Source organism: Danio aesculapii, chromosome 22, assembly GCF_903798145.1.
Source record: "Danio aesculapii chromosome 22, fDanAes4.1, whole genome shotgun sequence".
NCBI classification, from domain to species: domain Eukaryota; kingdom Metazoa; phylum Chordata; class Actinopteri; order Cypriniformes; family Danionidae; genus Danio; species Danio aesculapii.
This window is the reverse complement of record NC_079456.1, coordinates 28,568,044-28,582,888: the sequence shown is the minus strand read 5'-3', so window position 1 is coordinate 28,582,888 and position 14,845 is coordinate 28,568,044. Positions and strand designations below refer to the sequence as shown.

General features: G+C 37.6%; 1 protein-coding gene across 1 annotated transcript in view; it reads right to left on the bottom strand.

Moving 5' to 3' along the window:
- The window catches only part of anos1b (anosmin 1b), a 189,199-nt gene that overhangs the window by 16,526 nt on the left and 157,828 nt on the right, over nucleotides 1-14,845 (bottom strand). Inside the window, exons 8-10 of the mRNA XM_056447647.1 lie at nucleotides 7,106-7,250; nucleotides 1,875-2,012; nucleotides 1,113-1,207 (exon numbers count right to left, since the gene is read on the bottom strand). Coding sequence (XP_056303622.1) covers nucleotides 1,113-1,207; nucleotides 1,875-2,012; nucleotides 7,106-7,250 — 378 coding nt within the window. The remainder of the gene's footprint in view (nucleotides 1-1,112; nucleotides 1,208-1,874; nucleotides 2,013-7,105; nucleotides 7,251-14,845) is intronic.

Below are 14,845 nucleotides of genomic sequence, written 5' to 3'. Positions count from 1 at the left end.
TACCTTGTAAAATAGCATTTAAGACTTTTTAACACTTTTTAAGGGCCTTACATTTCTCTAAATGAATTTGTTATGTTTGATGTTATTTTTTTTTTTCTTTGTGTATTTATTTTTCTCACCCTCTCCACTTCTTACTAAACTCTTTCTTATTTGTTCATCTGTCCATCATCATTATGACGGTGTCGGTTCCACCAATCCCTAGATGAGCCGCAAGCATTTAAAGCCCCGACAGACCAGTGTGTGGTGTGCGCTCTGCCAGGTGTACCTTTTGTGCTCCACGCAATTTGTTTTTGACATGCTTAGGCTGTGTAGTGATTTATTATCTCAGTTAACTGTGGTAATTTGAGTTTACGTGTTAAACTTCGTTGGCTTTAAGTAAAATAAACTGATAGTTGTTGTGTGATTCTAAGCTGAGCCTGTGACCGTCTTTTTAGGTTTGTTTTGGTTTAGATGGACTTTTGTTAGATTAGTTTGAGTGTTTTGCCGTCTGTGTAATTTTGAGTTTTGTAGTATAATTAGTTTAGTTTGGGTGTCATGTACACTGAACATCTTGGTTTTTAGTTTCATTATTTATTTTTGTCGCCTAGTTCAGACTTTAGATTTAAGGATTGTTTTGTTTTGTTAATTTCCTTGATTTGGCTTACACTCATTGTTTTTGTTTAAGGAGAATAATTATAAGTGTTTATTTCTTTTTTCCATTTATTATTGTTACATATTGTTTAAACCATTGAGTAGAAAAAGCTTAAATGGAGAATTGATTCCTGCTTCATGCTTGATCTGCCACACACATTACACCTGTCTCACCTAAACGTTACAGCATCTACTTAAACATCTTAAACTTGTAACAGGATTTATCATCTTTTAAGACTTTTTAAGACCCCGTGGACACCATGCTTTAAGCTCTAGGTTTTCCCCATTTTATTTTTTGTATTATCTAAGCATATCACAATATTTTTCAATAACAATAATGTAAATTTAAATATTAAATTGAAGTATTTTACTGATGGTAATATTTTATAGTCACGTTTAGACACATTTTATATCAATATAATTTTTTTTTTAATTTAAGACAATGGCCCCTGTAAAAAAGTCTTAAAATCAAGGAGACACACCTGAACTGTCGCCGTTTTCTCATCTTTCGTCACATTATGGGAACAAACTTCAGGATACCATCTCAAAATATATGAACTGGAGTCCTTCTGGCTTTCTGCAAGAAAACACAAGACGTAATGTTGCAGGTTACATTTTCTACTGTCCTCATTGTTGTGTCCGCAGAAGCATTACGACCATATTTTAATTCTCCAGCTAGTTTCCTGTTCTGTACACAAGCAACATGACATCTTTTTTCGTAGCCGCTTCAGGTCGCCATCCCCCATCATCTGTTTTTGATTTCACACTCGTACCGGCATTATTAAATCACTCTTTGTGCCTTTCTTTCCAGGAGATAACAGTAAATCAACACCCTGTATTTATGGGCGCTTGTGGTTTCGATAGAATCTTCCCTTTGAAGGCCGCCAAATGTGCATTTCTGGAACACAGTTACTAAGCAGATTGTGAATAATCTGTTGGAAAGAGTCTAGAGAGGGCATCCCTGCGAGATTGTCTTTTTTATGCGGGATTCATAATATTTATCTTTGGTAACATTCTTCCATAAATCTTTAGTCATGCTGTTGCTCTGGCAGTGCCTTGTTTGAGGACACACACATGGATCCGATGGATTGTCAACAAACAGATTCGCTTTGCGTGACCAGTGTGAAGTCATGTGTGTTTTTTGTTGGGAAACAATTTTCGCTGAGATGTAAACTTTGAATGACCCCAGTAATACCACTTTGCCTCATACGCTGTACGATGCTAAAGAAAGTGGCTTCACTTGCCTTGGACTCGGCTCTTCCAGAAGACCTTGACCTGCAGCTGGTTGTCGTGATAATGAGGTGCGGCCGCTTCCAGCCTCAGGACACTTGGAGACGAGTGGGAAATGGGAAGCTCATTGGAGAACTCTCCATTGGAGAACGCTAGAATGAAAGAGCAGATTTATTTATATTTGCCAAATATTTGTTATTTGAAAGTTTTTTCCTAAACTTCTTTTTCAGCTGACCAAAAACAATCTTTTGGTTACATTTTGGTGACCTGCAGTGGTCCCCTTAAAGCAATTACCTGTTTTCACCTACTGTACGTGTATTTAGGTTGGTTCAGAAATGCTAAAACCTAAACCAGTACTACACTAGCTAATTTAATCTTCACCAGATGTCACCATTTTGAATCCTTAGTTTATTTTCCTTGTCAGTCTGACTCATATTAATTTTGAGCAAATTAAAATATACGATAGACCGGGGTGTCCACACTTGGTCCTGGAGGGCTGGTGTCCAGCAAAGTTTAGTTTCAACTGTTTCAGACACACCTGGGCTAGCTAATCAAGCTCTTACTAGGCTTTCTAAAAAACATCAGTGCAAGTGTATTGAGGCAAGTTAGAGCTAAAATCTGCAGGACACTAGCTCTCCAGGACCGAGTTTGGGCACCCCTGAGATAGACAGTAGTAGAGCCACATTTAAAGTGGATCATCACTTGTCATCAAAATTGTGCTTAAAATATTTTACAAAACCCATTATTATACATATTATTGGTGTCCATGTAAACACATTCATTGTCATGTATTCATAGGTTGAAACCCAGAAACTTAAAACGGTAAGAAACAGCCAAGTTCGGCTACCAAGGTGAGGTTGTGAAAGATGGCAAGACTGAGCACAGAAAAAGACACATGGTAGTGGTTGAACAAGGTTTCTCCCAGACAAAGATTTCAAAGCAGACTGGGGTTTCAAGCTCTTTTGAAGAATCACAAAGAGATGGGAAACGTTGAGGATGGTGGACGCAGTGGTCGGCCAAGGAAACTTGCAGCAGATGAAAAACACATCAAGCTTATTACCCTTTGAAATTGGAAGATGTGCAGCAACATAAGCGACATCATCTCAGAACTGGCAGAAACCAGTGGGACCTAGGTAGACCCATCTACTGTCTAGAGAAGTCTGGCCAGAAGTGGTCTTCTTGGATGAGTTGCAGCCAAAAAGACATACCTCTGCAGAGGGAACAAGGCCAACCGACTCAAGTATGCTCGAAAACATAAGAACTGGGGTGCAGAAAAATGGCAGCAGTTGATCGGGAGAGATGAGTTAAAATTTAAAATATTTGGCTGTAGCAGAAGGCAGTTCATTACAAGAGATAGAAATCGGTACAAAAATGAGTGTCTGCAGGCAACAGTGGAGCATGGTGGAGGTTTCTTGAACATTTGGGGTTGCATTTCTGCAAATGGAGTTGAAGATTCAGTCATGATTAATGGTGTTCTCAATGCTGAGAAATGCAGGGAGATACTAATCCATCATGCACTATCATCAGGGAGGCGTATGATTGCCCCGAATTTATTCTGCAGCCGGACAACAACCCCAAACATACAGCCAAAGTCATTAAGAATTATATTTAGCGTGAAGAAGAACAAGAAGTACTTGATGACATGGCCCCCACAGAGCCCCGATCTCAACATCATCAAGTATGTCTGGGATTACATGAAGAGCCAGAAAGATGTGAGAAAGCGTACATCCACAGAACATCTGTGGTTAGTTCTCCAAGATGTTTGCAACAACCTGCCAGCCAAGTTCCTTCAAAACTGTGTGCAAGTGTACCTTGATAAATTGCTGCTTTGAAGGAAAAGGTGGTCACACCAAATATTGATTTGATTTAGATTTCTCTTTTGTTCATTCAATGCATTTTGTGTGACTTTTTCTGATTAAAATAATGCATATACAAACAGATTTCGACACTGATAGGTTGCAAAATAGCTTTACCAAATTTTTATTTCTTGATGTTTACAAACAAATTTTCCACACGATTTTCACAGAACCCCTGTCCAATAAATGTCCTACCTGTCTGCTAATGTCTTGGGACATACAGTGCATATGGAAAGTTTTCATAGCACTTCACTTTTTCTACATTTTTATGTTACAGCCTTATTCCAAAATGCATTAAATTAATTTATTTCCTCAAAATTCTACACACAATACATCATAATGACAATGTGAAATTTTTATTTTATTTATTATTTTTTTTATTGATGCAAATTTATTAATAATATACGTAAGTATTTACAGCTTTAAATTTAGCTCAGGTACACACTGTTTTCACTGATCATTCTTGAGATGTTTCAGCAGCTTAATTAGAGTTCACCTGTGGTAAATTCAGTTGATTGGACATGATTTGAAAAGGCATACAGTTGTCTATATTAGGTCCCAGGGTAGACAGTGCATGTCAAAGCACAAACCAAGCATGAAGACAAAGGAATTGTCTGTAGATCTCCAATACAAGATTGTCTCGAGGCACAAGGCTGGGGAAGGTTACAGAGAAATTTCTGCTGCTCTAAAAGCTCCAATGAGCACAGTGGCCTCCATTATCTGTAAGTGGACGATGTTTGGAACCGCCAGGAGTCTTACTAGAGCTGGCCGGCCATCTAAGATGAGTGTTTGGGGAAGAAGGACCTTAGTCAGGGAAGCTGCAATCCACCAATCAGGCCTGTATGGTAGAGTGGCCAGACAGAAGTCACTGCCTGTTAAAATGCATCTGAAGGACTCTCAGACCATAAGAAACAAAATTCTCTAGTCTGATGAGAGTAAAATTGAACTTTTTGGAGTGAATTCCAGGCGTTACGTTTGGAGACAACCAGGCACCGCTCATCACCAGGCTAATACCATCCCTACAGTGAAGCATGGTGGTGGCAGCATCATGCTGTGGGGATGTTTTTCAGCAGCAGGAACTGGAAGACTAGTCAGGATAGAGGGAAAGATGAATGCAGCAATGTACAGAGACATCCTGAATGAAAACCTGCTTCAGAGTGTTCTTGACCTCAGACTGGGGCGATGGTTCATCTTCCAGCAGGACAATGACCCAAAGCACACCGCCAAAATATCAATGGAGTGGGTTCACAACAACTCTGTGCATGTGCTTGGAGGCCCAGCCATAACCCAGACCTAAATCCTATTGAACATCTATGGAGAGATCTGAAAATGGCTGTACATCGTCGCTTCCCATCCAACCTGATAGAGCTTGAGAGGTACTGCAAAGAGGAATGGGCAAGAATTCCCAAAGACAGGTTTGCCAAACTTGTGGCATCATATTCAAAAAGACTTGAGGCTGTAATTGTTGCCAAAGGTGCATCAACAAAGTATTGAGCAAAGGCTGTAAATACTTATTTACATGTGATTTTTCAGGTTTTTTATTTTTAATTAATTTGCAACAATTTAAAAAAATCCTTTTTCAAATTGTCATTATGGGATATTGTGTGTAGAATTTTGAGGAAATAAATTAATGTAATCCATTTTTGAATAAGGCTGTAACATAAAAAAATGTGGAAAAAGTGAAGTGCTATGAATACTTTCCGGATGCACTGTACCATTAATACTATGTTGTAAACAACAAAAAAGAATGATCCTTGAAATACGTTATTGACCAAATGCAAAATGTAACAACATTGTATATAGCATTGCAATGCATTTCCTTTGAAGAGATGACTTGAAATTTGGCTTCCAACTCAAAGTCAAATCAAACAATTCATCCATTTTGCTGAGGTGAATGTCTTGTGAATTTGCATAAACATCACTTTTAATTAAATGTTATGTATCAGTGAATCGATGTTTCTGCGTTTAGCAAATGTTTGACATTTGATCCTTACTTCAAAGGTTGCTTTCATAGCTCAGGAGATGTAACAGGGGTCTAATAATCAAGTTTCATTTAAATCACAGATGTTTCTCATTTCATAAATGGACAAAAGACAATTGCTGCACAGAGAACAGCACTATAAAATCAACGTCGATGCCATTGGCCAGGTAATTTGATCTTGGAGGACTATTATGATAAATGTTTGAGTTCATATTGAAAGCTTTATTTTCTGATCTTGACAAACACATGCAAAGTTTGAGACTAGGATGAAATATCTGAAAAATCTCTAATGATCTAATTCTAAGGGTAATCTGAGAAGCAAAAGTATTTGTTAAACATCGCCTCTGCTTAGAAGAAACAAATATCAAGTTTAAAAATAATGTATTTGCTATGTGTTTAGTTGACATCGGGAAAAAAGATATCACAACGTTAGACTGCACTGAATAAGGAGATAAGAATTCCTATAATAAATGACAAAAAGCAACTACTGATGTTTTGAATTATATTTGTTTCTGTTTCAATGACAATTCATCCTCGTTCATAAAGTGTGACTAATTAAATCTTGGGTCCGGCATTAGGATGTCTGCAATACATTACTGTAAGGGAATATCAAGATAGTTTATAACTGATGTGGTGTTTCAGAGACCTCAAGAGAAATAACAGAGGGTTGATAAAACCAGAGGGAAAATACTGAAGACATGAAATGGGTAGGAAAGTGGAAAAATTATTGGAAAGCAAAAATGAAAAAGATTTCAGCATGCCATTTGTGCCCCAGATAAACAACTAAACAGAGCCAACACAGAGCTTTCCAATCGCGCACATCTCTTCACTTTGTTTCTGGCATCAGTGTTTGTAAAATTGCTGATTTATAAACTCCATGTAATAGCCAGAAATCACAACAAAACAGCAGAGAGTGTCTTTCTAGAGGTGAGGAACTTGACCCGGGTTAACAGCTGTCCTTTAGAGTAAAATAAAGCAGGTCGTGGCCTTCAAACCCCGTCCTGCTGGACTATAAGCTCTGTATGCTGATACTGGGCTGAAATGTGCTGCCTCTGGGAAAGGTTAACCTCACAATCTCACGTGCCAAAATCAGAGTCACTGTAAGAGGACAACATTTCTGACAAAACACTCTCAGTGCCAAAGGAGGTTTTCTGTGTTTTTAATGGCTCTGCTGTGCCGCAATTATCAGCGGCACCACTGATTCATGCTACGAGGAGGAGGCCAGAGTCAAACCTTTTAAAGAGAGCAAATATTTTATTCCTGACACCCCTTCATTTACACCCTCTTCAATTTATACTTAGCAAAAACTGACTGAATAACTATTCATTAGAAGCTTTCATAATTTGATCTTTCCAAATGCACATATACATAATTTTTCTAAACCTGTAGAAGTGAAAGTGTAGCTCACTTGCAGAGTTTTGGCTGGTGGTGGTGAAGGACACGTGAGCTCGGCTGCTCTTCAGCCGATTCTGACCCCAGTAAGAGATGGCCTGAATCTGAGCGGTGTAGGGGGTGTTGGGCTGGAGACCCTGAAGCTCCATCTCTGTTACATCCTGAGAACACAAATGCAAGGTATCAGTATTGTAATTGTTCAGTGCACATTTACTCTTGTGGGTAATATCCTGCTATTACAATAGCAATCCAGGCAATTAAAGGGATAGTTCACCCAAAATGGAAAAGTCACTTATCATCCAAATTCAAATTCAAAACTTAATTTGTTATATACAGAGTCATACACAGTATGGTGTGCAGTGAAACACTTACGCAACCACTTGTGACCTTTAAATTAACAAAATAATAAAAAATAAAAATAACAATAAGAATCTAACTTATGGAGAAATAGAAGTTTTGCAATAGAAAATAAAAGCAAATATAGAGGCCTATCATACACCCGACGCATTAAGGCGCAAGACGTGTTTGGCGCAAACTGTTGCTATTTTCAGTTATATGCTAACCACTAAGTCACTGTGTCGCCCTGAACTATAGTTTTTAAAAGGTTAAAGGGTAATGATAGGATAACAAGCACCAATTTTGCAAAAATGAACCAACTTTTTGTGGTAAAATATTGTCCCTGTGTGCAAGGGGCATAGGTTTAGGGTGGACGGAACTGACGCGTCCCCACCAATATCCACTGACCATAGAAATGTCCCCACCAATAATTTCATACACTTAAAAAAAATCAAGCTGTCAACATTAACCTAGACATACAGGTTTTATGACATCTTCACCTTGAGTCCTCCCGCCTCCAAAACGCATATGGACATTTTGATTGGCTGTGCCTTTCCCTGCTATCATGTGAGCGGCTGTGGCTGCCTTTAGATGCAAGCAGTGCCTGAAGCAGTGGATTGTTTTTTTCCCGTGCAGGAATAAGGTGTGTTGGGTGACACACAAGCGAGGATGGTGGCAGCAGAAAAGGTGGACATAAGATGCTTTTTTAAACGAAAGTGTAAGTCACATAAACGCAAGTTCGCTACTGAATGAGTCAATCACGATAATGGCGTTAATGCTCGTGTTTTCCTCGGCTTTAGCGCACAGTATATCGTTATAGCAGACTGATATAGTCTGAATAATATGCCCTGAAAACTAACTGCAGAATAAACAGCTAAAGTACAGTATATGATCCCTGTCAGTTCTTGTAATCTGTCAGAGTAGCATGCCCAATTTCAATTAAAACAATTTGTCAGAAAATATACAGCCTGTGTATAGGCATAATACTGATATATAAGACATGTTTCATTTGCACGATGGCTAAAATAAGCGGAAGTCTTTATTAAACTCTCTTTTTATCAGTTAATAAACATTCTTTTAACATTACACTATCAGGCCTGTAGCCAGCTTATTCAAAGGGGTGCTTATTTGTTTTCAGAAAAACTAAACCTTTTTGCTGTTATTCGCCTCATTCTTTTATTTAAATATTGCATTTCACTGACATTTTAAGAACTAATTTTTGCTGGATTAGCTTGTTGAATGGTTATCATAATAACCTCACTTTTTGATGTACCAAACATATTTTCAACCATTCTGTCAAATTGCTTACCATACTATTTTACTATTTTAAGTGTTTATTTACAAATGTGCATTTAAACTGTAAATATTATATTACAGTTTTATAAATAATTAACATTTTTTATAAAAAATATAAAAATATACTTATTTAAAAAAAAAACAAATTTATTATGATCTATCATTACATTTTTTTTTAAACTGTTAAAATTTGTTTTAAATTTAAAAACTGAAGCCTACGGGCAAACAGGCAAATAACAAACTGGCCAGAACATTCAACTTTCCTTGGTCAGAATTTGGCCATTTGAATAATAAGAAAAATTCAGGAATAATAGCAATAATACATCTTTTGGTCTTTTGAACCACCTGAACCACCCTGGCTACAGGCCTAAAACTTAATAAACTGTATAAAGAGAGGATTAATTATTAATATAATTTAATAGCAATTAAATAAATAATTGCATATAATATATATATATATATCTGTGTGTGTGTTTGATTCACTCGTCCCCACCAATGTCAAGTGCAAACCTACGCCCTTGCTGTGTGCTATTCTACTATGCTGCTAAGGAGTAGACAATGTGTGCATCACAGAAAGATGATTCATGCCGATTGAGGATTATGTGAAAGTCACATGAAATCCTACATAACCATTCACACTGAGGTCACATTGCAAAACATCTAGGGCTTCATGTATCAACGCTGCGTACGCCAGATTTCACGCCACGTTTGGATTTACTAACGATGAAATTAACGCGAGAATGTGCGGTTGTCCACGCCAACTTCATGTCTGGTGTACGTGCATTTCTTGTGTGTGTTTGTTTTATTTCCATTGGCGACTCATAGAGGCAATTGTGTTAAATTGCACACTACAAAGTATCTTTGAGACATGCAATGCCAGCTGTATGGGACGGGATCATCTGCATGTCTAGCAGGTGCATAAGGTTTCCATACCATGCTGTTGAACTGCGGTAAAGTTAGTATGACGTTTGACATTCATTAGACATTCGATTTCAAACTAATTAAATTCTTTGCTCCTGTTATAGTTTGAGCCAAAAATAGGTCAGATAGGCATACATATGTGCCCTTTAAGTTGCACAAGGCTTAATTTCTTGATTAAAAAAAAATATTAACCATACGAATGAATTAAACAATTTAACCATATGAAATTATACAATAAAACCAGTACCAAAATGTTCAGAAAAACATCCTGCTTATTGCACAAGACTCTGCTTTTAGAATGAGCTCTTTATTTATTTTATAATATTTAAAAAATATTTTTTAATGTAAAAATTGTAAAGTTAATTTAACTCGGACACCATTTAAGATAAAATACTCAAATCAACTATAAAATTGTGTGTTCCCCACAATTGAGGCAACTCTCTTCTCAAACGGTGTTAGTTCAGCATCCCCTGTTCCCCTACCTGTTTGGTCCACATTTTGACGGTGCGCCGCTGTTCTCCTCTTAACCTGCACCTTTACATCAGACCATTTCTTTTTTAATTCACTCACAGTGCGATTCCATGCGGTTTGGGCTGTTCACACTGTCAAGACAAAAACAGATCTGAATCCCATCTGGGCCAAAAAATCTGATTTGGGCCACATTTGCCTGCAGTGTGAACGTCTGATTTGTGCCACTTTCATATGTGGTATTAAATCAGATACAGATCTGATGTTTTACAATCCGATCGCAGTGTGACCTTTTATGTAGGAATTCTTGTGACTTTTACATATTTTTATCGACACACATCATTATTCTGTTCTGGTTCATGCTGTAAACATCCTCTATCCCCCAGTGGTAAAACAGCAATAAATCTAAGTAAAATAATAATATATTAAAAATAAGTAAAATTATTTATTTTGAATATTTTTTGAATGACAACTGACGCTAGTCATTAACCATTAACCTGTAACCAAAAAAGGATTGTTCATTAAAAATACCACTATAATAAAATGTCATATATAATAAGAATAATAACACATTAACCAGGCGTGAGCCCTGCCTTCAAAGTTCAATCTGCGGCTGCTCATTAACCTTTGATAAGTTCACTTCATCCGTGGTCAGAGAGATGCTCACTGCGGTTGTCATAAATGACAATTCATCAGTGCTTTCAATCACCAAACATGTATTTTAGATTTCAAACACTGAAATGCACTTTAGTACAAGCAAAACATAGAAAACACAAAAGTTGTCTGTAAAATAATCATATTAAATATAATCTGACAACATGCTGTATTCACTTCATACAATACACATATTGTGTACATAGGCCTAAATAAACATTTTGTGCTGTACATAGTGGTCAGTCTAGGACCATGATCTGTTCACACTGAAAATCTGATACTGGCCACATTTTTAACAGCAATGTGAACAGCTATGCAAAAATCTGATTTGAGCATTGTTAACGCAGTGCGAATTCAGCCCTGGAATGTCCAGTGGGTGTTTACTTGTTCCAAACGTGTTTGAATTTCACTTCTTGTACACAAAAAGGAGGATCTCTTAAATAATGTTGGTATCCACTTCCATGGTAGGAAAAACAAATACTATGAATGTCAATGGTTACAACATTCTTCAAAAATATCCTTTTTGTTCAACCAACACAAAATAGTTTGGAACAAGTCAAGGGGGAGTAAATGATGACAGATTGTCTTTTTTGGGTGAACTCTCCCTTTAAGTATCAGTTCCATTTATGTCACCTGTTAGTCATTTGCAAGTAATTGTGAACAGCTTTAGAATAGCTGTTTGAGTGTGTTTGATTAGGGTTAAAGCTAAATTCAGCAGGCTTGGGCTGTCTCTGAAATCACCTCATATACCCTTAAATAGTGCACTAACTGAGGGAGCAGCCATTTTTAGTGGTGTCTCAAACCATAGTGGATGTTTTAATAATTAATTTCCACATTTCACAACACACCAATATCTATAGTGGGATGTGTAAACAAACGATTGTTTAATTAAAAATCAATGTATACAACCATTGATTTAACAATATAATATTATAATATTATAACAATATAATAAATAATATACATTCATTCAATTTCTTTCTGCTTAGTCTCTATTTCAAAGATCATCACAGCGGAATGAACAACTATTTCGGCATTTGTTTTATGCAGCAGATGCGGATTCAAGCCACAACCCAGTACTGGGAAACATCCATACACACTCATTAACACAAACACTCATACACTACAGGCAATTTAGGCCCCGTTTACACTAATATATTTTAGTTTTAAAATGACATTTTTGAATGAAAACGATCCGCATCCACACTAGCGTTTCACCCAGCATTTCTGAACAACTCTCCGTCTACATTACACCGTTGAAAACGCACAACATGTGACCACACACACACTCTGGCATGCACTGCAGCGTGCTTTGAGCACATCTACACACAGGAGAACTGTGCACGTCTGACTGTTCATCAAGGATCTACCGCTGGATCATCAAGGATCTACCGCACGGTTCAATTCAATGAATACTTATGCTGCTCTGCAGTTAATGGTTTATTACGTTTTTTCAACTATGATAACCTACTTTTCCCACTTATGCTAATATTTTAATCGTTCTTTTTATATCCCAGAGAAGAGTGTCCAACATGATGCTTGAGTCAAAAAAGTGGTCAGCACATTCTCCTACAACTGGAAAAAGAAGAGCTGAACCTGCCCCCCCCCCCACAAGATGGTCACAGAATGCCCAACAAGGTGGGGGTCCCGTGTCAAAATGATGGAAAGAGTGTTGGAGCAGGTGTTGGATGCCCTGTCAGGAGAGGAGTATGTTAGTGTCTTCTTTGTTAAGCCAATCCTTCATTTATTCAAACATTTTGAAGCCAGAAGAAGACAAAGCAGTACTGTGGGAGGTTATCAAGAAGAGGGTCTTGGATTATTTGAATGAAAAATACAAAGATCCTGATGCGCTGCTCACCATGGCAACATTCCTGGACCCACGGTTCAAGACCACCTACATGTCACCTGAAAAGTTGGAGGAAGTGAGGAGCAGAGTAGCTACAGAAACCAAAAGCACTGGAGGAGAAGACAGCCACAGATGCCTCTTCCACAGAGGACCAAAGCATGATGGAAACTAGCACTGCTCCTGCACAACTGAAAAAGCCCAAACACAGCCTGGGCAGTTTCTTCAAAAAGTGTAGCAGTGCACCACCAGAGCAGCAGGGCATTGACATGGAGCTAGATGGCTACCTGCTGATGGTAACAGCTGACAGTGACTCTGATCCACTGGAGTGGTGGCGTCTCCAATGTTCCCACTTCCCGCGCATTAGCCGTCTGGCAAAGAAATAGTTATGCATCCCGGCCACAAGCTCACCCACCGAGCATGCATTCAGCACAGGGGGCAATATTCTAACAAGCTTCACTGAAGCCAGAAAATTTTGACAGGCTGGTGTTCCTGGCAAAGAACTTGAATCTCTAGTTTCATCAGAGTTCAGATAAAGAGAGAGTTAGTTTTTGTGAAAAGTACACATTATTACACTGTTCTCGTGTTATTACACTGCTAATTTTTGTTTTGTTGTACACTATTAAGTACGATCTTTAGGTTTTTTGCAAAATAAATATGTTGAGAATGCCTAATACTCTCCATTGTCTCTTTTTGATAAGGATACCTACCATTTACTTATTATATTATAAAAATATTAACTTTACTCACATACTGAAGGGACAGGACAGGATGTTTTCATTTTATTGTTAAGTAAGTGAAACAACATAGCCAGAGTGATGTGAATGAGGTTATAAAGTACACGTTTCCCTTTGAAGATTTACTCGACGTGTCCTCAGGAGTCTGTTTTCCATATCAAACTTGCGAAGTCTGAACTTACAAGGAGAGGATGCAGGAATGAACTGTGTGTAGGCTGCTTAATATTGAGGAAAAAGCCCCAATCAGAGAGGCGAATGTCTGCAGCCACGCCTCAGTTTTCAGATGTCTCTGTTTTCCCTCATCCACACTGACACGGAGCAGCAGCGTTTTAGAATGAAAACGGCCTCTTCAGCGTTTTTTAAAACACTCCGTTTTCGGCGCTCGAAAACTCCGGCATAGTGTGGACGGATGGTGTAACCGTAGCAAAACCTATGCATTTTAAAACTAAAACGTATCAGTGTAAACAGGGCCTTAGTTCATCAATTCACCTATAGTGCATGTGTTTGGACTGTGGGGGAAACCGGAACACCCAGAGGAAACCCACGCCAGCACGGGGAGAACATGCAAGCTCCACACAGAAATGCCAAATGGCCCAGCTGGGACTCTTGCTGAGGTGACAGTGCTAACCACTAAGCCACCTTGCCCAAGATTTCTATATTTTTTCTTTTTCTACCCCCACCTTAATCTAAATTCTATTACTAGGCCCATGTTTGACAATATAAATCAAAACACTCAGTAACACTTTACAATACGTTTCCAATAAAGTAAAGGATAAAGTGCTTCCAGGTGATTGCTATGACAGAATAATACTGGACCGGCTCATCAGCAGTTCAACATAAAGCTTCTAACATGGCTACTTGCTACAAAATGTAAAGATTAGACACATTGTTCTTAAGTGAAATAGTTTAATAAACGGCTTATTAGCTGTCTATTAAAACAGTGGTTCACAAAGTGGGGGTCGGGACCTCCTTGGGGGTTGTGGGACAATGACAGGTAGTTGCTTAATGATTTCCAAAAGTCAAATAATTTTTTCAAACAATTAGAATTACCATATTATATCCATAACACAGAAAATAAGTAGATAATAGATATTAGTAGATAGTAGATAATAGTTAATAGTTACATAAAAAATAATATAATAGAAAAATAAGATTAAATAAGATAATAGATAATAGATACATAAAAAAAGCAACAACATGCAAATAAAAAGCCATCAGCCTTTCATATTTATTCACAGGATTGGTGTGTTTACATTAGATTAACAACACAGCAGCGTCAGCAGCAGCAGATTGATTTTATAGCACCAGGTTAATTTTTCTGACAGCTTTATGGCAATCAAATACATAAAAAATATATACAGGCCACAAATGAACATTGAGGATGATCTCTGAAAATTAAACCAAGAATAGACTTGTTCTGAAAACATTGTGCCCACCAGTCTCATTAGGTGAGGTTAATATTAAAATAAACAAATTTCTAAATGACTATATAAATTATATT